At 40.4% G+C, this 21,834-nt stretch overlaps 1 protein-coding gene across 4 annotated transcripts in view; it reads left to right on the forward strand.

Moving 5' to 3' along the window:
* PLEKHM3 (pleckstrin homology domain containing M3) overlaps window positions 1-20,009 on the forward strand; it is a 73,971-nt gene extending 53,962 nt beyond the window's left edge. For 3 of the 4 annotated variants that reach the window (XM_030952358.1, XM_030952356.1, XM_030952357.1), the window contains 2 exons: window positions 3,628-3,785; window positions 13,625-20,009. In XM_030952358.1, coding sequence (XP_030808218.1) covers window positions 3,628-3,785; window positions 13,625-13,802 — 336 coding nt within the window. In that variant the 3' untranslated portion in view covers window positions 13,803-20,009. Of the gene's footprint in view, window positions 1-3,627; window positions 3,786-13,131; window positions 13,588-13,624 lie in introns of those variants that run through there. The other variant, XM_030952359.1, reaches the window with a different exon arrangement.
* Window positions 20,010-21,834: the final 1,825 nt, after the last annotated feature.

Raw genomic sequence — 21,834 nt, forward strand, 5'->3', positions numbered from 1 at the left:
GAGACATGAACAGTGATTCTGATCTGAACACTGGGGCTATTCGGAGTCACAGCTTGCTTTGGACTTCTGAACACAACTGTTTTCCTTCTGTTGTCACCAAGTAGTGTACCCCAATGTGTTCCAGGTACAGCTGTGATCAGCATGGCCCTGTGTCCACAATGATGTTGGGATGGATTCCTTGGCCAGTTAAGGAAGAAAAAGCTGCTTTGTACCCTCTGTCATTTGCTGACTGGGATGCCATCATTAACCACCTCTCACCCATAGTTTTGACCAATTAAACAATTGCTTGCTCTACAAAGAGTTTGGATTAGAAACAGACCTTGCTCTTTATGTGTGCTGTAAGTAGAAGAGAATCTGAACTCAGCAAAATTTTAATTTAAGCCTGATGCATTTTTCTTTTTAACAGACAGGTATATATTTTTAATCCTTTTCCCGGTGTATGTAGACATCCCCTATGTTAAAGAGATAAGTCAAGGGTGAAAATTTCAGTTTCTGTTCCTTTGGCATACTTTTAACTTTTATGCTAAGCTGCCACACTTCTGAAATGTGATGTACTTTTCTGCAGCTTGTAGTGTGCGATTTCACAGTTTCTCTGTTTCGTAAACTTATTTTGTAAACTGAAATGTTCTTAGGAAAGGTTCAGGTCAAAGCTTAGGAGTGACTCCAGCAGCGAGAACAGAAGTGTGCTGGATTAGACTGCATGGGAGCTGTGAAGTCTTCGTTGCTGAAAGGCTTTAGGCAGATACAGCTGTAAAGAGTGATCTAAATATTGGTGGCTCTGCCAAGACAGCCTCTTGAGGTCTTTCTTTTCCTCCCATAATTTCCATGATATCTGGATAATGCATTACATTTGACTATCACACTTCTATTCTTTTATCACTTATGTTTCCTTGAAACTCAAAATCAGATTCTAGCAACAGCTGGGAGAGGATCCTGGGACTCTCCCAATCATGTTTCTGGGATGTCTTAAGTGACCAACTCCGGATCTCTGGCAATCACAGGAGAAGTTTTAAAACTTCGATTACAAGTTCTGTGCTCCTTTTCCTAAGCCATAAAGCACTCACTGTGAAACTGTTACTACAAAACAGTGAGTAGACAGCCAAGTAGACTTGGGACAGCAAATAGGAATCTTCCTTTCTGCTTGCCTAGCATAAATGGAGATGAGTATTTTATTCTTATTAGCTACAAACAGGAATGAGAGAAGGCTGCAAGGAAAAATCATCCTGTGCATAGCCTTGAGGTCTCTGATGAAACAAAATAACACAAAATTTACAGATGCTAAAACCAGTGATAACATCGATTTGATGCTGCATTTTGTCTTCCTCCTATAATACAGTAAAATGGCCTGTAATTCACATTGCAAAATTGGCATGCATGGGTCTTTGAAGATATCATCTTCCTTGTCTGTCTGCAGTGGCCAGAGTAACAAGCCCACCCACTGCAGTGCTACAACAAGCCATACAAATAAATAAATAAATAAAGAGGGACAAATAGCACCATCTCCTCAGGGCAGCTGCCCACCTGATGTGTCTTGCTTAGGTTGTGAATGCTTCAGCACAGCAAAGCTGTTGTTCCTTGTAGTTTTAAATTCACTCCCAGTGCTTAGGAAGGTAATAGATCATGATAATTGTGTTTATTACATTATATAAAATGTTACTTCAATTCAGATATTTAACTTTTAAATTGTTGCTGACAGTGACATTAGGTCAGATTTAGAGAATTTGGTTGCACTGTGTCTTTAGCCTGGCATTTTAAGCTGACCAGTTGTGGCCTGAGGTGACTGCTATAGCATGAAAATTCTCTGGAAAATTTGTATGCATTGCGGTTTATTTATTATCTTTGTATGTGCATTTCATCTATTAGTGCCTAAGTGGGTTTTTGGAGGGTGACTGTAGCTTTGTCACTAGCTGGGTGGCTTCACTGTTTCTTTCTTTCTGTTTATTGAATATTGTCAACTTCCGTGTCTCCCCTCTGTAACTGTGGAGTCTGCAAGCAAAATATTTCTTCCTTCAACATGGAAAACAAACCCTAGCCTAGGGGAGCTAAATTACCTTCTGACCATCTGTTGGAAGGTTAGCAGAATCACTGCCTTGAACTCTGGCTTCATTTTCGTATTTCATGCAGCAGCTTCTCTGCATTGTTTATATTGTGCTTGAAGGGGATCTTCCTATACCAGGATGCAATAGGAACGTCATTTTTCCTCTGACATGAGCAGATGTCCTATCTGCAGCAGTAGCAATAACATTGCTGCTTCCTGTTGTTGCAGGTGTTGTCAGCAGGCTGGAGCTGAAGGCAAGGAAGGGGCATATTTTTGCCCATGCCATTCACTGCCGTCAATACCAGCACTCCCCATGCACCTCCTTTTCCAGTTGTACTTGTTAGTAGTGCCTTTCTTGGCTAGTGGGCAGGAAGTTGCCCTGGAACACAAATTTATTTCCTTACTACCTGGCCTTTGCTTCTCTGTTGTTCTTCTTTGCATTGGTATCTCTGCTTTCTCTAGATTTGGTTACACCTAACCCAGATTACAAGTGTGTTACAGGTGTGTTACCATATTTAGGGAAGGGGTGCCTGAACTGAGTGTGACACTCATTTAAGTGTGAAACTCCCCGCTCTTGGATGCCAGGGCACAGCCCCATGCAACTCTTCAGTCAGCAATTACTGCATTCTTTTTCCTTTTTACAGGAGGTTACTATCAAATCCCATGGCACATTTCTATCACTAATCTGGCAAGCTGCCATTCAGACCACAGGAAGCCCAGAAGAGAAGAATATACACTTAGGGCCTTATTCCATCTTCATTCTTCCCTACAGCAGCAGAATTCCTTAAAGTCTCTAGAAGTTTGATCTGAATGGAAAGTATTTTGCCTGAATAGCACCCCTTATTGAGGCATTGTCTCCAAGCCACAAATTTAGATGAGTGTTGTGGTTAGCAGTTTAAGGTTTGGTCATTTTTTCCACACCAACACGAGGAGTGCTAATCATTCTCATGGTCTAGCAGGATTCTTTGGGACTTCTTGATTTGAGAGCTGGACACTAAAGGGAAAAAAATAACAAGTTCCTCTTCAAGACTTTACCTAAGAAGTTATTTGTTTTAGCAAGGAGCAGAACATTTATATTTGAATGGTTTTCAATGGGAAACACTACTAAAGGACTAAAGCCAGGACTCTGTTCACAAAATACATGCAAAAAACTTGTACTTTGAAGGAAAAGAAACAACCAAAACTGTGATTTGTGCATAAAAAGTAAGAAGAAGTGAAAATTGTAAGGCAGTATTCATAGCTGTCAAAGATCACGTGGAAGCCTTAAACTCGTTTCCTATTTACTTCTTTATGTCTTATTGTATGAATGCATTGTTGTACTTAAAATGACTACTAATGTTTTGTTATTGCCATGTACAGATTTACAAAGAGATAGTAAATTAGTTTTCATGTTCAGATCATTGCTGCTTCAATGACTACTATTATCACTTGTGTTTTCATGGAGCTCTAATTGTTGAGAAGTAACTTTCCTATTGTTTTAACCAACAGCATGTGCCTACATTTCTGTTGTAATAAGTATTGTCTCAGTCTTTCAGGTCATTTTTTGGTTATTTCTGCGGGGTTCATTCAATATTGTCTTCTCATTCCAGGTTATTGAAGGAAAGCTGGCTCCTTTCTTGGGGAAGGTGATCAAGTTTGCCACCTCTCATGTGTATAGCTGCAGCCTTTGTAGCCAAAAAGGTTTCATCTGTGAGATTTGCAACAATGGAGAAATCCTTTACCCCTTTGAGGACATATCTACAAGCAGGTACTCTAATGTGCTAATGGCAGTCATACATTTGATTTGAGTGTTAAAGCCTGGAGTATTCTCAGACTCATGACCTTTTATTTAAATAATTAGGGACTAGATTCCACTAATGCACATTTCTGGGGAGCTACAGTAGATCACTGCTCCAGGGAGGCCACCATGAGCAAATGTGGAAGCAAATGAGAAGTGCTACTTCCCAAGGTCCTGTCAGTCTCAGAAGAGCTGTTCAAAAAGGGAAAAGCCCCCAGATCATCACACAGTGTGATTTATCCAAAGCTGTTCTGAGTTTGGAAAGTGTCCTGAAAAGCCAGATGACTTTTCTGGAGCAACCGCAGACATCTTTCTGTTCTCTGGTATCCCTGGGCCCATAATTTACAGGGATCATCCATTCTAAAACAATGGCCATCCATTCTGAAGTGTCTTCCTCATGAAATGTTATGGCTAGTTCTCTGCTCTGCTTATTCCTCTGTACCTGTATATGCAAGATTTTTTTTTTAATTTATTGCTATTCTCAGACGGCAGCAAAGTAAGTGTAAGTGTATGTGAGTCCTAAACTAAGCGAAAACACCTTTATTTCAGATCATGTACAGTACTGGATGCCAGGTCAGGGACAGGAGTCACATGGGAAACCTAGAAGCAAAATGCAGGAAACCAAAGCAGACTTGGCAACACAGCAGTGTTACTACTCTTTTTCAGTAGTGTCTTGGATTTTCAGTAAAGGAGATATACTGTCTTTCTGTTAAGGGTGGAAGAAAGTATATCTGACATCCACAATTAAGTATTTTTATGGCTGTTTCAGATACAGTCATTGTAATTTGTTCTCCAAAGTGTTCATTTGAAAGTGGAAAGAATCAAGGACCTGCCTTTGGAAACAATCAGGACCAGACAATTAAAAAGGTCTGTTAAGAATCTGGTTCCCTTGCATGCACAAAGATGTTAAATTAAAAGCAACCAAGGACTACTCTTAGGGGATTTTCAGTCTGATCTGAGTTTCAAAGGTTGCATATTGTTTTTCCAGAGTCTTATTCCAAAAAATGTATTGACAAAGCAGTGGATAAAAGCTAAGCAAGGTATGTGATATGTGGTTTATAAACAGTTTTTAAGAAAGAATGCATCTAGGGTGCATGGTGAGATAGGCTGAGTTAAAAGACAGACTAAGATGGCATAAACCATAAGATGTCTGTGGAGACTGCATAATAGGTGATTGAAGATCTTCCCAAAAGATTAATGAGAATGTGAAGGAACATTTGGGAATACAAGTTCATGTTAAAATTTGATTTGTCTGGGGGATTTTTGGTCACAAAACCATTATTGGGTGTATATTGTTTCCATGCCCTTTAGCTGAGATCAGACATGCCTTGCAATTACAGAGTTCAAAACCCTCTGGAATCAAATAGAATTTGTCAGCAATTCAAGCCAACAGAAGCTGCTGTAGCTCCTGTGTTTATGTGAGTCAGAAGCCAGAGAGGACTTGTGTTCATGTTTCACAAATGTGAAGTTATGGTTGATGTCATGCCAAAGACAGCAGTTCTTGTTAATCGTTTTAATTAAAACACAATCAGCATGAAAGGTTCTCCAAGATTTCTCTTTCTTATCTCATCATTCTACTTACTCCTTTTGTATTCCTTGTAACTAAACCTTGTTTTTATCCCCAGCATTTTCTGATTCCCTTCCTAGTTAGTTTTCTCATCTCATTAATACACATGCACCTATGTGGAGCTAACCAGATTATTTCAGTTCCATATTTTTGCTCTGGAGGCATGTTATGCCAAAAGAGGAGCTTGTACAGTAAAGCAGTGCAGCTCTATCAACTCCAAAGCAGTGAGGGAGAAGGCTAGGTGGAGGGATTTTGTGTTTGTTCCCATCTCTTGAAGATGAGAGAAGTTTCTGAAGTAGGTATACTGAGCACTACAAGACAAGGTAAGGTGGGAAGGCTAGTTAGAAATAGAGGGATGTACAGAGTAACCTGTGGCAAATGGATGGCAAGTCCTAAAAGGTCCATGTGAAGACTTGCAATTATACCTGGAAATTCTGATGATGTATTCAAAATTTCCTTGTCAGTTGTCATACAGAGCTCTGAGTAAAACAGCTCAGATTTGTGATTTAGTTGTGCTATTCTTAGTCCACAGTGTGCAGAGATAATTGACTACAACTCCCTTTTCTTCATCCTGGTTTTCTGGAATTGCTATCTACAGCACAGTACTCAAATTTTGTATACAATAGTGGACTGCCAGGTAGGCTGGCTGAAGCTGGTAAGTTGAGGAGGAAAGAGCTGCTAAACTCTGAAGACCATATTTTTCTTTTTGCATTTGAATGTTTGTTCACTTTTGAGCTATCAACTCTACCAGCAAACTGGGCTGTTAGGTTAGAAATATTTGAAAGTGAGTGCATGATATCTTTTGCAAACTTCAGCTCTTTGCTGCATGTTTGAAAAGTGAAGCCTGCTTGTGTGTGTGTGTATGTATGTCTGTGTTGAGCTGGCATTTGGATTTTTGGCTACCTCCCTGACCTTTCTTGCTCTTTGGAGAGAAGAGTGACAGCTGTCAGCTGGCCATTACAATTCCAAGGTGGTTTTCAGTTGGCTGTTCACTTTCCATCCTCATGGTCTCTTAGGTGAGCTTTGAGGCGATGAGATTGTTTCTCTCCAAAATATTCTCAGCAGTTGTTTCTGGCACAGTGTTCAGTAAGAATTTATGAAGGATGGGTATTCTTCAGGTAGATAGAGCTGAGAGAAAAAGAGGGCCCCTCTTGAGGGCTGGAGTTTCTCTTTGGTCTGGTTATTTGCTTGAGAGTCATTTTTGTCAGTCCTTGGGCAAACAGAGTGAATACCTGGGTTATGCACTCCTCAGGGTTTGAATACACATATATTGCATACCCTTCTCTCACTAATCAGTGTGACACATTCCTTTGTTGGCAAACGGTTCCAAAACAAACACAATCAGTTCACTTAATTAGCGGGTCTGTGGGCTGTGCTTGGCAGGCTCTTTACATCCTGCTCAACAATGCAGAGCAACAGTTTGCTGCCTTGAATGCAAGGGTGGGCTCACAAAGTCATAAGCTTTCAATGATACATCCTTTCTCCGGCTGTTCTTGGGAGGTGGTTATTCTGCACAGATCTTAATAAAAGCTGTGATTCAGTAGTTAAACAATTTCTTAAAAATTGTCCCATCCTTTTGATGCCTCTTCCAGTCACTTTGATTCTTCTGTCCTTTATTCCCCTCTTTTCTGTCTTACCCATATTTATATAATACTTAATCAGGGTTCTTTCAAAATTTCACAATTTCACCTTGTTTTTGAAGGCTTTAAATCATGACAACTATTTAAAGCCTCTTGAATTAATTGCACATTTCATGGACCAAATTTTCAGCTAATGTAAACTCTCTGAGCTCTGCTTTTGCTGGAGTTCTGGCGACTTAAATAAACTGAGCATCTACCTCCTATTTTATTTCTTGGGCTAAATTTGCCCGGGGCTAAAATTTAGTGAGTAAATATATAAAATTATCATATTATGTCACTTATTTTATATTTACAGATGTTGTGCAATGACTTTAAATATCCTTGACTGTAAATTAGCTTGTTAGAGCTATCCTTGCCCATTAGCAAGAAGGCACTTCCCCTCAAGTTGCTCTGATTTTGCTTGTTCTTCACTAATGTGGGGAAGAGGTTTTGTTTCTTTCTCCTAAAATTAAAAAAAGACCCAACAACCAAACAACAGAATTAAAGTCTGGGTAGTGGCACTGTTGTCTGTAGTAGTTGCTATATTTGTTTTATAACTTAGAACAATTTTTAACAATTTTTAAATCTTAAGGAGTACTGAGAAAATTACCTTTGGAATGAGAATAGAATTTATTAAAACGTTTTCTGTCCCATCAGATAATTAAGCAATCATGGTTATGGTTAAGATTATGTTACCCATTTAATAAAGTTTTGGTCTTGCCTATCATCATCGTAATGATTACTTTCACAGGCAATTAAATTTGTTGTGTTTTGCTGCTAAAGTTACTTGCTTGTTAAGAACAATTGAATCCATTCCTTTCCTTTTATGTGCTGACTGTAGATGTATGTGAACCATGGAGAGTTGCTCTTTTGTGTTCATACTCATTTATCAAGGCTAAACTGTTTTCACTTTGTTAAGTTAATTTGTTCTGCAGATCAGTTAAGACATGTATACCTTTTAAGAGACAAACCAGAAGGCCCAAGTTTAAAATAGACGTGCCACAGAACAGACTTGACTATATCAACCAGCTTGGATGCCTCCATAATCTTTGGCCACCATCCTGATAAGACCTGTGAATGTACTTTGCACATAGTGACAAGGCCTACTGAAGGCTCTGGGGCTGTGCATGCTGAAGTCTTTGCAAAGTTACAGCTTTGTGTTATGATGCTGTGTCACTGGACAATGGTAACTTTGAGCATTTGGGAGAATGCTGAAGATAGATGTTAGGCGGAGGGACTGAAATCTGCAGTACACAGTATTTGCAGGAAGTACCTTGGCACAGGTCAAAGGCATCACTCAAAGTACATAATTTTCTCTCTTGCTTTGATTGGTTTGTCTTTTGCTAGAAAGCCTTTCCCCCGGCCTGGCTCACCTGAGTTGTGCCAGTAGTTTAGTACCTGATTTTTGAAAGAGCTTAGCTTATCAGATGCTGATAGCTGGTTGAAAGCACTCTGAAGTGATCTGCTCAACACTTCTTCAAGGAAATGTAGGCGCCTAAGTAGATGGTAAGTTCTCTTGGTAATTTAATTTCACCTGAATCTGTCAAAACTGATCAAAATCTTCTGGCCCAGATTATCTTATTTTCATTTGTGCAGGGTAGCACAGTAATATTATCTGGAAGATGTAAACAGAAAACAATAAAGTATACCAGCTTTTTCATCAAGTATTGTCTTTTACAACTGAATTAGCTTTAGAGGTTGGTTTTACTTGCTTCATGTCACAGTGGCTTTTAACTAGAATGTTCAGTCAATGTCATATTAGTGCCAACTTTCTTCCATTCATTTACCATGTGGGCATCCCTCCCTAGGCAGGCTACTTGCATTGGTTCCTAGGCAACTGGAATAATATTGCTGCACGTGTATGTCAGGCATTGATCGCCTTTGGGGCTTTTTTTGTATTGTAAGTGAACACAGGCTAGTCCTTTTTCCTTTTCTTTGTGTTCTGCTAAAGGCTCAGAGTTTGAAGGGCCTGTCTATGATATTCACAACTGAGCAATTTAGAAATGCTTGCAGACAGGCACATGTGCATAGTGTGGGATGGTGATCATGCTGGAATCCCCAGGCAAGGCTTACTTCAGCCAGTATGGTTTGTTCTTTGGGGTTTTTTAATAGCCAAGTTACAGGTGGTTTAGTGTTTTGGGTGCTTGGTGAATGTTTAGCATCATCTAAGGAAAACATAATGAATGATCCCATTTAATCCTGCTTTTACTCTGCATGGCAGGAAAGAAGAAACTGAAGAATTTAGTTGTTCAAGGATTTGATTTAGTTCAGTCCTAAATCAAATCCTTGCTGAAATTTCTTTCAAGGGATTACTCACTTGACCAAAGGTGTGGAAGGTCTGGCGCAAAGGAAGTGAGTTTTTTAAATGAAAAAAAGAAAGCTAGTATATAAAATTACAAAGAAAGGGTGGTGGGTGAATATGACACTGCAATGGGACAGGGGAGCTCTTTGCCCTTCTCAGCTCTGCTAGGAGCCCCTGGCTGACCTTCAGCAAGCCAGTTCACCTCTCGCTTCCTGTTGGGAGGTGGGAGTGGTGCTGTATCTGTACAGCCAGCCCCTGTGCATGGACTGAAGATATCCTAATAAACCTTGTTGGTTCCAGCAGCTTCATCCCACCTTTGTACCAGTCACATTGGTAAGTCTGTGAACCAGTAAGGTTCCTACAAGCCAAAAACTTGGCTTTCAGATGACATCCTGGGCCATCTGTTGATCATCCCTGCTTCATTTTGTCTGTTAGAGGTGAAAGGTCTTCGAGACCTCCTTGTGTTGTACCCCCCACTTCAGGCACCTGATTCTGCTCAGGGGCACTTAATGGTGGTGCAGTACAAAGAATAAACATAAGCATAATCAATTGGTTGTGCAGCATCTAGAATCACTTGAGCTATAATCCTGGAAAAAATAGATAGGAAGCATGGAAAGAACATGCCAGAACTTGCAATTTACTAAATATTGCTATGTTTCAAATGCCCAGATGGGAGATACTAACTTTGGCATTTCCTCAGCATACAAGGAATGATTATATGCTTTTAACGTAGAAAGCCTTTTCTTTTGTAACTAGTGATGATAATAAGAGCATTATTATAATAATGCCTTTCTGGCTGTGGAGAGCTTTGCCCTTTCTCTTACGCTTTTCAGTGCAATAGAAATTATTTAGAGGACTGAATTATTCTCTGCATTTTTTTACTCCATACAGGTAAAACATTCTTATAACATAAAACACCCTCTAAAGTCTCAACAGAAATTGAGTTAGGTCAGGAAAGAGGGGAAAAAAAAAAAAACCACCAAAATAGAGAGGAAGCTATTTCAGCTGCTCTCTTAGAAGACTGCAAGTCTGTGTGAAAACAACATGCAGTGTTCACTAAGTCTTCAAATGCTGTTTGAAAAATAGCAAGATGCTATTAATGTGCAGTGTCACAATATCATTCATTAAAGAAGGAAACATGAAAGGCCTGAATGGCTATGGGCTCATCAGCTTATTATCAGTGGTGAATAGCATTCTCACAAAGGATGTAGGGACTTTTTGGCCTCTAGACAAAGAGTAAGTTGGGATTCAGAAATAGCACCTGAACTGTGAATTACCTATGACAACAACAAGGGTTAAGGGAAAGATAAGTAGGTGTAGTGAACTATTAAGTGAGCCTTTTATAGGCTACAAAATATATTTTATTTCTCCAGAGAAATAAAATCATTTTAATATACTGAGGCTTGAAAACAACAAAAGACCGTATGAAGTTCACATGTGGAGATAAAATTAGATCTCAGAATTAACTAGGAAGCAATCTGTTTGTAATATTCTAAAAAGGAATATAATGTTGGAGCTTTTGGTATCACTGGAGAATCTCTCACAGTGAGGTTAGAAATAGTCAACCAGTTGGCATTCCAGGGCCAGTTAAGATTGACTGTATTTGATATGAGGAAAAGCAGAGCTGTGTAAGGAGCTTGGGTTAGTATAGCTCCACCACGTTAAAAGGAGTGACTTGCCAGTTGCACCAAGGCAGAGCAAGATCAGCATTGCCCCCCTGCCCTGGTGACTTTGTCAGTGAGGGGGACACAAGCATGCAGTGAAAGCTGAAATGGATGTCCTCTCTACTTGTTCCTGTGCAGAGCTAGAGGCAGCTTTGTTCTCCAACTCAGAGCGCCCTTTCTGTAGGCTGCTACTTTGTTGTCATCTGGACCCCTTGGTTGGGCTCAGCCTTCACAAGAGAAGGCAGAAAATAGGTCTTTCAGAGCAGCAGTCAGGGGGCACCAGAATGGACCCACGATGGCAGCAGTGGGTGCCACTGCAGGGACTGTGAGATCAGGGCTGGCTGTTTGCCTCTGCTTAGTGCCTGACAGTGTGGGGTTGTGGGCACAGCTTCAGCTACTGTACCAGCTCTAATGAATAACAGTTCAGACAGTTTTTCTCTCTGTTTTGATTCTAAGTGATGGGAAAAATCTTTGTTGATCTTTTCCACTGACCTTATTTCTGAAAAATGAATTCATATTAATTTGAACACCATCAGTCTTTGTTTGCTCTGCTGATGGCCTTTGACTTGAGAGACCAGGTGTGCTGGCCCCTCTCTCATCCTGCTCAATCCACTTCAGCAGTAATTTCTGATAGGTTTTGTCATTTCCATGCATGCTGTAGAGAAATATTGGGCTAGCATAGGGGGTGGTGATGTGAGAGCACAAAATTACACTCCTCATCAATCATTACCGTCTAGCAACTTCCAGGGCACTGTAAACTGCTGACTAACAAGGGAGAATTAGCTTGATAAAATCACCATTAGTGTCAGTTCAGAGTGGTGTAAAGTTTTAAAGACACTGCTGTCTTCTGTCTCTTCTTTGCCCATTAGTGGGTCTGTTTGTGGAGATCCCAACCCAGCAAAGCACGTAAGCACACTTAATGCAAGGCAGGCCAGTAATCCCAAAGAAATCAGTGGGATGTTGTAAATAGCTCTGTATGAGCCAGTTTCTTGATTCAAAACCAGATTTAGACTCTAGCTGGACTGAGAAATCCAACAGTCAGGTTTTACTGCGAGAGAGCATGGAAGCCAGTAGATATACTGCTTTATACTTAGCCTTCTTCACCTTTCTTTTCTTACTCATATTTAGGTTCTATCAGCTTATGCTAGTTAGAATTGTGCCTCATTAAATATCTGCACAGCATTCTTAAAGCTCTGCAGTTATTAAAATTTATACCATGTTTGGAGCCATGCATAAAACTTCAAGTGCAGCCAGACCAGGAATAGTTTTTTTAGAAGTTACAGGTGAGATGCAGCCAATGTAGCTAACAGGTTGTGTTAGCTTATGGACTTCTCTCAGTATTGTCAGACCACATGCCTTATGGCTTCTCACTTTTTGGGGTTTTTTTCTTCGTGTTTTTGATTTTCCTTCACAGTCTTGAAGACAAAGCCCTTATTTCTATGAAAATCAGGTTCAAAGCAAACCAACAAAAAACCTCACTAAAGTTATACTAATGGGCACTTGGATTCTTATGTAGTCATTTGACTACAATGTCTACAAGAAAGGAAAAAAGTGCAAGGCAATCAAGATGTCCTACAGAATGAATCACCAAGGGTGACCAACACCCATTGTTTGTATTTCAGGATTGCTTTAAAGTTTCATGTTTTGTTGCTTTTATTATTTGATTATCCAACTGAAATCCAAGACTTTTTACCTCTGACAGTCCACCTTTTACTTTTTCCTTTGGTTACAAAGCTGTAGTGACAACTCATCACTACAGATAGATATTTACATTGAAAGGCTGAGAATGTCCAACTGTTGAGTTGTAGCCCACTCATGATTGCCAGATGTTTTATTGCTCCTCATCCATCTGCAACTGGGACTTGATCTGCTGGGACACTAAGTTCATTGCCTCACAATGCCCCAAAAGTAAACCAGTCATGTTGTTTGAGCAGTTGATTCGTTTGAAGTCCTCATGTCACATTTGAGAACAGAATAACACAGGTTTGAATGCCAGAAGCATAGCTCAATGTATTGATCAATTGATCAACATAGATCAGTTGTCTTCATCTAGTCTAGTCTTCCATAGGACACAGGCCAGACAACATCACTTACCTCTGTTTCATTTTTACGTTTGAAATGACAACTTCTGCTGTTGAAGTGGACTGTTCTTTACTCTTTACAGAACAGCTGACCACTGGAGCTTCAATGAGAAATATGTTGCATCATGGCTGTTGCAAATCACAGAATCTGTTTCTGCAAATGCTGAAATATACATTATTGGAAAATAACACAGCCACGCCTCATTTACAAACAAAGCAAGACTTGTTTTTCATAAAACAAAGTTGATGTCTTTTCAGTGGTGTACCTGAATACTAGATACTAAGAAGATAAGTATTAATCCTTCTGAAAACTTGTCTGTGAAGCAGAAGTGCTGGGACAGATTCTCAGCAACTGCAAAATGAATGCAAGTCAATTGATTTTAGTGTTCCCGAGTAACTTTACACCAGCAGAGGCGTGGCCAGTGTCTTTTACAACACCACTCTAATGAAGCATAATGCTCTTTGAGCTCCCAGAACAGTGTGAAGGAATACCTACTGGCCACAGCCCACGTGAAGCCTGTTGCATGCTCTGGTCCTATGTTGTGATTCAATTTTGACACTAATTTGTGTTTGCAGGTGTGAAAGCTGTGGTGCTGTCTTCCACTCTGAGTGCAAAGTGAAGGCTGTACCATGCCCCAGGTGTGTGCGTAAAGAATTGCAGAAGAAGCAGAAATCCTTCTGGAGGCAACTGAATATGGACGAGAACTTCGAAGAGTCTTGCAACATGTTTGAGTTGTCATACCAGAACACATGAGGTCCTTAAGGCAGTGGCCAGCCTGAAGAGAATCCCTCTCCCAGCTGCCAGCTCAAGCAAATTCTCTGCTTAGACAGGCAGAAATTGTTTTGAAAAATATTACCTGACCTCCTTCATCTGTGAAATAAGACCTGCCAAAGTGGCCATAAAGCCTTGTTGGCTTTGAAATACCAATGGCTAAACTGCATTGAAGTCCAGCCTTTGGCTCTCATACAAAATGTGGTTGATGAGAAATGCTTTAGGTCTAGCTAATTAAGTACTCAACTTTCTTTTCCACCTCTGGAGAACACTTTATCTCAAGGCAGAAAATATTTGCTGCTATGACTGCATTATTTTTTATGTTATTCATTTAGAGTTGATGAATCATCTACTTATTTATGTGTATTATTTATTTATTAGTAGCCTTGGCAGGGGTTCTGGTGAGGTGTCTCACAGAACCCAGTAGAGCAGGAATTATTTTAAATCCACTGTCTCCTTCTGATATGGACATGTGGTTTCATTTCCTCATGTTTTCAGAGAACTATCTTAAAGGATCTCCCTTAAACCTTATTCGGGGTGCTTGCAAACATAAGACACAGAATAATTCCTTCAGTTATGTTTATATATTTATAACCACCCCAGTGAACTACTCTATATTCAGATAACCATGGGACTTGCTACTCTTTTTGTTCAGGCTGGAAATGTCAGTTAAGCTCTGTCTGAAGTCCTTTGAGATTTGTACTGGTTACTCTTGATTCATGGGAGGCTATGTCCTTGTCTGTAGTAACATGATGTTGGTTCTCCTCCTTTCAGTCTGAAACTTCAGGGCATTTTAAGTGTTCGCATTGGTTTTCTTTTTATTTCCTGAAGTTTACTCCAAATGTTTTTCTAATCTGTTAAACTGATAGTCAGGAAAGTGATCTTGCCCATTTTAGTTAGCACATACCTCCAAAATTGTGAAAAACACTACTTTGCTGTTTTCACATGCAACTTGTGTCCTGCATTCTCTCTGAGCTCCGAGGCATTTAGAGTTCCGTAATGATTTCCATGGTGGACAGTGAAGTTCCTCGAGGTATGATTCTGCTTCACACACCTGGAACACAGGGAAGTATAAAACACAGTGAATTATTTTGTAAAGGGAAGTATCTGATGGATTTAGCTGGAGAGCTGTGTGTCCTTACTGGCATTATGTTTAATTCATGGCAAGTTCACTTCCAACGAGCAGTTAGATTTCTTCTCCCCATTTCACATTCCTGACTCTTTTCCACACCCTGCAGCAATATGTGTATTACATACCTATGAAAGTATTCATATATATATACACACACAATCTATATATAGAAAGTAAATATGGTTTCAGGAGAATAATGCCAGTTGCATGTGTTTTTCTCCTCTCCTCTCACACAGGTTTGTGAAAATGTGGAATACTGATTTTTGCTTCGTATATAATCTACAGACTGTTGTATTCAAGGCAGAAAGCGGTTTTGATTGTTGAAGCATCTCACTAATTGCAGAAGTATTTTAAATGAAAGAACAGGGTACATCATGCTTACATTAAAAGGTAAAATGCTACAATGAGTTGCCTTGTACTGGAATATAAGTGGTTACCTTTTCCAGCCTCCAGTCAAAGAAAAAAGTAGCTTTCTCAAATTTGAGTGCAACTACTATGTATATATACATATATATATACACAGAAGCATGTTTATATCTCTATACATTAGACAACCAGTGCCTTTCTTTTGCAGAAATCCTTCTTTCATTGGAATTCTTTAGAAGGAAGTGAGGGTTTTTCCATATTCTTGGCAAAGTGCTGTAGGGATTCCCATACTTAATAAACCGGTGAATCATGCACTACAATTGTCACTACAATTAATACTTCCCATACACAATGGTGTCTCTGTCTCAGCTCACTGTTCCTCATGTGAAATGAGTTGCTTTTGGCTATCACCCTTAAAGGTATAATGTTCCTTGCATATCCATTCCCATGCAAAGAATTCCCTGTGTGTTCAGAAATGCAAACACTGGTGAAGTATTGTGGAATTAGTCAGGCAAACAGGAACTGCCCTGGTACTGGCTGAATAAACAGAACGCTCCCATGTTTTTCAGCTTGTGTCACTACAATTACTGCTGTGGCAAAGCCAGTAGCTCTGAAACTGTCAGCATCTGGCAGGTACTATTTTGAATTATCTGTAGACATAATGTTAAGTCATTAAAGAAAAAATGGTGATGTTTTTCATATCATCATGCTCTGGTATTTATAATGCCTTACAGTGCTTGTTCCATGTCCAACTCAGTTTGGAGAAGGCTGCTTGAGTGCACTGTCAAAAACCATGTGGAGTCAAGGAATCAAGGTTCAGACATTGCAAAATATTAGTTACTTTGACAGATGTCCTGTCTCCAAAGTACCAGTCATGTGAGTGGTTAGATATTGGAATTGAATGCTGGAATAACAACATAGACAGCATTGGAGTTCTCTGGGTTTGTATGTGTACTACAGAACAGTTTCTTTGCTAACAGAGATTTAAAGGATAAAAAAAGTATGATGTTGGCAAAACTGCTGAAATTAGTCATGGGTCTGAAACCACTGCCATTACAAATTACACAGAGCAAGAGCATGTTATGATATTCTGTCAGTGCCCAGAGCTTTATGTTAAAGGATACTGTACAATACAGATCATGCTGTTTGCTTTAAAATCCAGTGTTGTTGTAAACCAGCTAGTTCCTAAAATGAGTAGACATTCATTTCTACTTTGGAAAAGTAATACAGCTTCACAGTAGCTTTAGGAGCAGGCTGTAAGGTGAAAGATGATGTCCTCTCAGGGATGCCTAGCTCCTATCCAAAACCAGTTATTCCTTATGAATGGGTAAGATAAAATATTCTGTCACCAATTTTTGTAAGCATAATGAAAGGCTTAACCCTGCCCTCAGTCAATTTTCTTGCAGGAGCCTCAGCCTGGGGTTGTGCAGGTGGTTTGGGTTTCAGACGGCGCTGAACCCTTGCATGGTTGTCTCTGCTGTATTACCAGCGCTCTGTGCTGGTCCCCACTGCTCTGTCTGCCCATTCTGCAGCCCACAGCCTGCACGGGGCTCTGCTCTGCAGACTTCTGGATGAGCATCAGCTGGTAAAGTTCCTGGGGCTTTGCAGATTGCACCTCTCTGCCCACACCCTCCCCCCACCCCAGGTGAAATTATGCATTAGTACTTCAGACTTGTCCTACCCACACACGAAATAAATTTGAACTATGCGGTTTCATTGTGAATCAAGAATGAACTATGCTGTTTGTCTTCTTCAAAGAGAAGATGCTTTCATAACTGACTGAGAAGGAATTGATCTGTAATCAGTTACTGCTTTTGCTTTGTACAGAACTTATCATCAGTGTAAAAATAGGATGCTTAACTGCAGTGGACCATAGCTTCACTCTCTACAGATACTTACAGTTGTTAGTCTGATATTATTTTAATCTAGGATACTATTGAGATCCTTATTTAAGTCTCTTTTTCTCTTTACCCTAGCCATTTACCTTTGCTTTAATGGGAAGATGGGCCTATTTAGGGGATGCAAACTTCAGCTCTTTTTCTATTATCAGTCTATAAAAAGAGAAATTTGTTTTTCTTGTGTAGGAATCCTCGTATTGCTTTTCTTTTTTTCTGTCTTATGTGGTGGAAAATGATGGGTTTGTGATGTGACAGAATATCCTGGCTGGCACATACCAATATGAGCTCACTGCTGGGATCCATAGGAATTGCTAGGTATGAGGGAAGGTACTCTTTTGAGAGGAACTTAAGTTTTTTGCAGTACTGCACAGGCTCTGATGGCCCTATTAGGAGTGAATCATCAGGGTATCTCTAGAGCTCCTCTTGTCAAGGCTTCTCCTATTATTAGGATAGCGTGTGTATTACAATAGATTGATGATAATGTCTTGAAAGATGTTTAAAAAGAGCAGAGGATGTCTGTTTACAATGAAATAGGGAAGCTGCCCACTTGAATTTTCTTTTTCCCTGTAGCAACAGAAGCCACCATTTCCTAAGCTTCCCAATGGTCACTGCCTGGATTGCAGCTGACTGTTGATCTGTATTAAAAAATTAATTGAATAATCATCATAATCTTCTAATTTTTTTTCCTGCCACTGAGTTGCAAGCCACTCTCTCCTCTCTCTCCACTGTCTCTGTCCCTCTCCTTACTCAGAGTACTGAGCCTATAGCCAGGCTTGGAGCTTCATAGGTCATTGTGTTGCTTTTGAGCCAGTTGAGTCCAGTTATTCTCTCCTTTGTAATTTGCCTTCCAATTTTCCCTTCCCAGTAGGAGTGCCTTACAGTGCAGTATATTAGCGTCTCTCTTCCTGTTTTGGATTTCCTGATTTCATCTGCTGTTTTATTAACTTGTAGACTTAAGCTGAAATGCTCCTGGGGCTGGGCCTGCTCTTTTGCAGGAGCAGCTGAGTAAATCAGTTTCCTTGTTCTGCCCTTATGAAGTTAGCTCTACAGGCTTCATATACCAGCTCTGAAGACACCAAGCTGTGTGGGAATTCCTCACTTTTGCTCCTTTTGGTGCCTTAAATTTTGAGAAGTGAATTATTTTTTTTTAGAAATGCTCTGCCATGATGCAATGTTTATGACATCTCAGCTTAAAACCCTTGCTTGTGACAGTTTCCATCGTGCTAGGAATGGTAACCATAACATTTGTTTACTGTCTGTGCTTTGTGAGGGCATTATGAGAGAGGATAGTGTGGAGATGGTATTGGTTCTTATTATGTGTGGTTTTGAGACTTGCTGGGCTGCTTAGCCTGAGATGCAGTTGTGCAAGACCTTCAGAAGCCATGCATATATAATAATGTCAGGTACAGAGAATTAAAACAGGGTCAGGTCGCATGCAGTTTTGCTCCTCCTGGAACCCATGGCCAGTCCACCCAACGTGGCCAGGGACTCCCATACCATGCCCCCTGCTCACTTGCACAGCTGGGTCCAGTCCTGTGGGACTGAAGGTGTTTCCTCAAAGCTCAATTTTAGTGCAGCCTGGCTCCCTGAAGGCTGACCCAGTGGGGGTTTAGTCAGCCTCACCTTAGAAAGAGGATTAACCCATTGAAATTTTAGCATTATTTGCTAAAGTATGTGGCAGATGTGAGCCTGGGGCACAAGTCCATACTAACTGTGATTTTGTAAGTCCACATTTGACACCAGTAGCAGGAATCCCCTTAACAGCAGCAGTGCTGCTATTGCGTATTAGCCGTACAGTGAGAAGACAGCCTGGATAATAGAAGTGCAAAATCCTTCTTTACTTGAAAACCCTGGTGCGGCCACGATGGCTTGAGTCATGTGTTAAAATGCCGATTTCACCCAAATTCCTTAGAGTGACCATTAATCCAAATTGCAAACATGCCACTTGTGGTCAGCATCAGAGATATCTAGGTCTGGAGAGCTATCAGCTGTCTAGGACCAAAGTGTATTAGACTTTGTCTTTGTGCACAGGTGTCAGCAGCTCAGTTATTTATTTTTTTTCCTGTCTAATCCACATGTTAAGCCATTATGGATCCTTGAATATGCAGCATTGTTTTGGTGGAAAAAGGATTTGTTTCAGTTTTGCTTATGCACTTGTCTCCCAAGTTGATTTTGCTTAAACTAAACTGTGCTTTCAGTTTTGATTTTTAATTAATACATGTGATACCAAGTTACCTTACATGAGTCCCTGCTATACTTGAGGTAAGCAAAAGTAAATTCATGAGTAAAATGTGTGTTTCATAGGTATTAAGTGATAATGGCAGCTTCCAAATCAACTTTAACTCAGTCAAGGCAGTTGAAAGCCAGGGAAAGCCAGATGTGAGCAGCAGAGCACAGTGGCTGATGTGGTCCCTGGCAGCCTGGGCTTTCCTTCCTGCCAGAGCACTAGCTCACCTTGCACCCCTTACAGTGAATTTTAGCATTGCTGGCAGTGCAACCTGAGTTTTTGGAATACCCTTATGTGTGTGTGCTACTGTGTTAACTTATTTGCAACATTGTTATGTGTGTTTCATTGTTTGCATTGTTGCTTTGGTTTTTTTACTTTTGACAAGGATATTTTTTTAAATTATCTGCAACTACTGGGCAATAGTCTTAATTTATTATTGATGTGTAATGATGTTATAATTTAAATCCACTGAGTTGAATTGATTGTTGACACTTGAACAGGGTTTATTTGGGTTCACTTGTGACAGCATCAGAGCACCAGTCCCTCCTGTATAAAGGCAACTCTCAATAAACACTAAAAAAATGTTACTCGTCCTTTTTAATTTGCCTTCTGGTGGGTACTGTACCATGGGTAGGGCAAGCTCTGAAAGAGTGACAGTTTTCTTAAAAATGCTTCTCTGATGGTTACAATCTTCTGAAACAAAGAAAATATGATACTTACTGTTCCCAGATCTCAGCCAGGAGGGCCTCTGGAACTACTGTTGATGTCTGCATCAGGGTCTGGGGGTTTGGATTCCCAGTTAAATGTAGTGTTTTTGGAACACCACAAATTCCTAGATTTTTAATGGTGCTGACCCCTGCCACAAGCTCCCAGGGGAGCTTACTGTGGCTTTGAGGCACCCTTGGAAGCAGAGCTCCTGGGAGGCTTGCAGCAGGCAGCTGCTCACTCTGTGGCTGCCACATGTCCTCTGCCAGAAGGGTCCAAGGCCAGGGCCTGGAACTCTTAAGTAAGGGAGGCATCTCCCAGGTAGGCTGCGGGGATCATTGAGGGGCTGGAAGGGTAGGATTTTGCCCATGTTATGGGGGTTCTCATACTTGTGGATGTAGGAGCAGGCAGGATTCTTGTACTTGGTTGTTTCTTCCAGTACACCAGCTAAGGAGTTTCTGCAGCACCTTGAATCTGAATTTGATGGCTAAAGATTGCAGCACAGAGCTGTGGTGGAGCTCATGGGCCTAAAACCCCTGCCTGAGACTCCCCAGAGCATTCCACGGCCAGCCCTATGCTCTGGCAGCTTTCAAAGAGAAGGATATATCCCCTCCTTCACCGTCTTCCTGCTCCTCCTCAGAAAAACCAGAAGTCCATCAGGAATGTCAATCCTCTCTCCTGCAGGAACCTTTGGACTTCATCCCTGTGATGCAATCAGCTACAAGCAATAAGTTAAAGTTTGACCAGGACCACACAAGCTGCGCAAGGAAACCATATGCAAGGCCTTCTCTTCCTCCTTATTTGCTTTACAAGGTGAGCAAATTCTGTTATGACATCTCCTTCCCCTTTCACTGCCACCTCCCCTCCTCACTTCACCCTGTTAAGGGGTGGTGTGAAAAAGCATCCACACAGAGCAGAGACCGTGGGCTCTGTGGAGCCCTGAGAAGAGCATGCCAATCCAAGCTCTAGCTCTTCTTTTAAAGTCAGCGTAATTCATTTTAAAAGAGCTACCCTTCCAGCTCTCAGGCCAAAATAAGGAATATTTAGGTTAATATGTGAAGTTGACTGGTTTTCTGAAAAAAATGAGCTAGCAACCTCCTCCTTTCCTTAGGGACTGGCTGTGAGGCTTACCATACCTGTTCAGTGAAAGCACGCTGAGGGTAAATGAAAATATTCTGGGAGTGTGTGTACATAGCTCTGGACTGTCTTGTTAAAAGAGTTCTTGTTTAAATAAATACTCTCCAAAATAGTGGTCCCATTTAAAGGCCTGAGTATTACCACTATGAGAAGGTGATGAAAAGCATCTCAGATAATCAAGTGTCACAATTAAAACCAGACAAAGTCTCCAAGGCAAGTAGGAGTAAATTCCATCCATTTTAAGCATAGACAAATATAAAACTTGGCATTGAAGCTGCAAACATGCTTTAAAAAAGTCAATCCATTGTTTATAGTAAATTTCTTCCAATTTTCTATAATTTAGTTTCAGGGCATTAGCATTCATTTAGATATTAAAAACAAAGGTGTAAGGCTCATCTGGAAAGCAAGACAAGTCAGATAAGAGCTTGTGTTAAAGCAGTGAACTTTCATTTACTTGAAAATTCTCAGGTGTTTATCATGTAGGTACAATATGATGCATTTAGAGGTAAATAAGGAATTATTATTAAAGTTAGGTACTGTTTAAAATTA

The sequence above is a fragment of the Camarhynchus parvulus genome, chromosome 7 (genome assembly GCF_901933205.1).
Source record: "Camarhynchus parvulus chromosome 7, STF_HiC, whole genome shotgun sequence".
Lineage (NCBI taxonomy): Eukaryota > Metazoa > Chordata > Aves > Passeriformes > Thraupidae > Camarhynchus > Camarhynchus parvulus.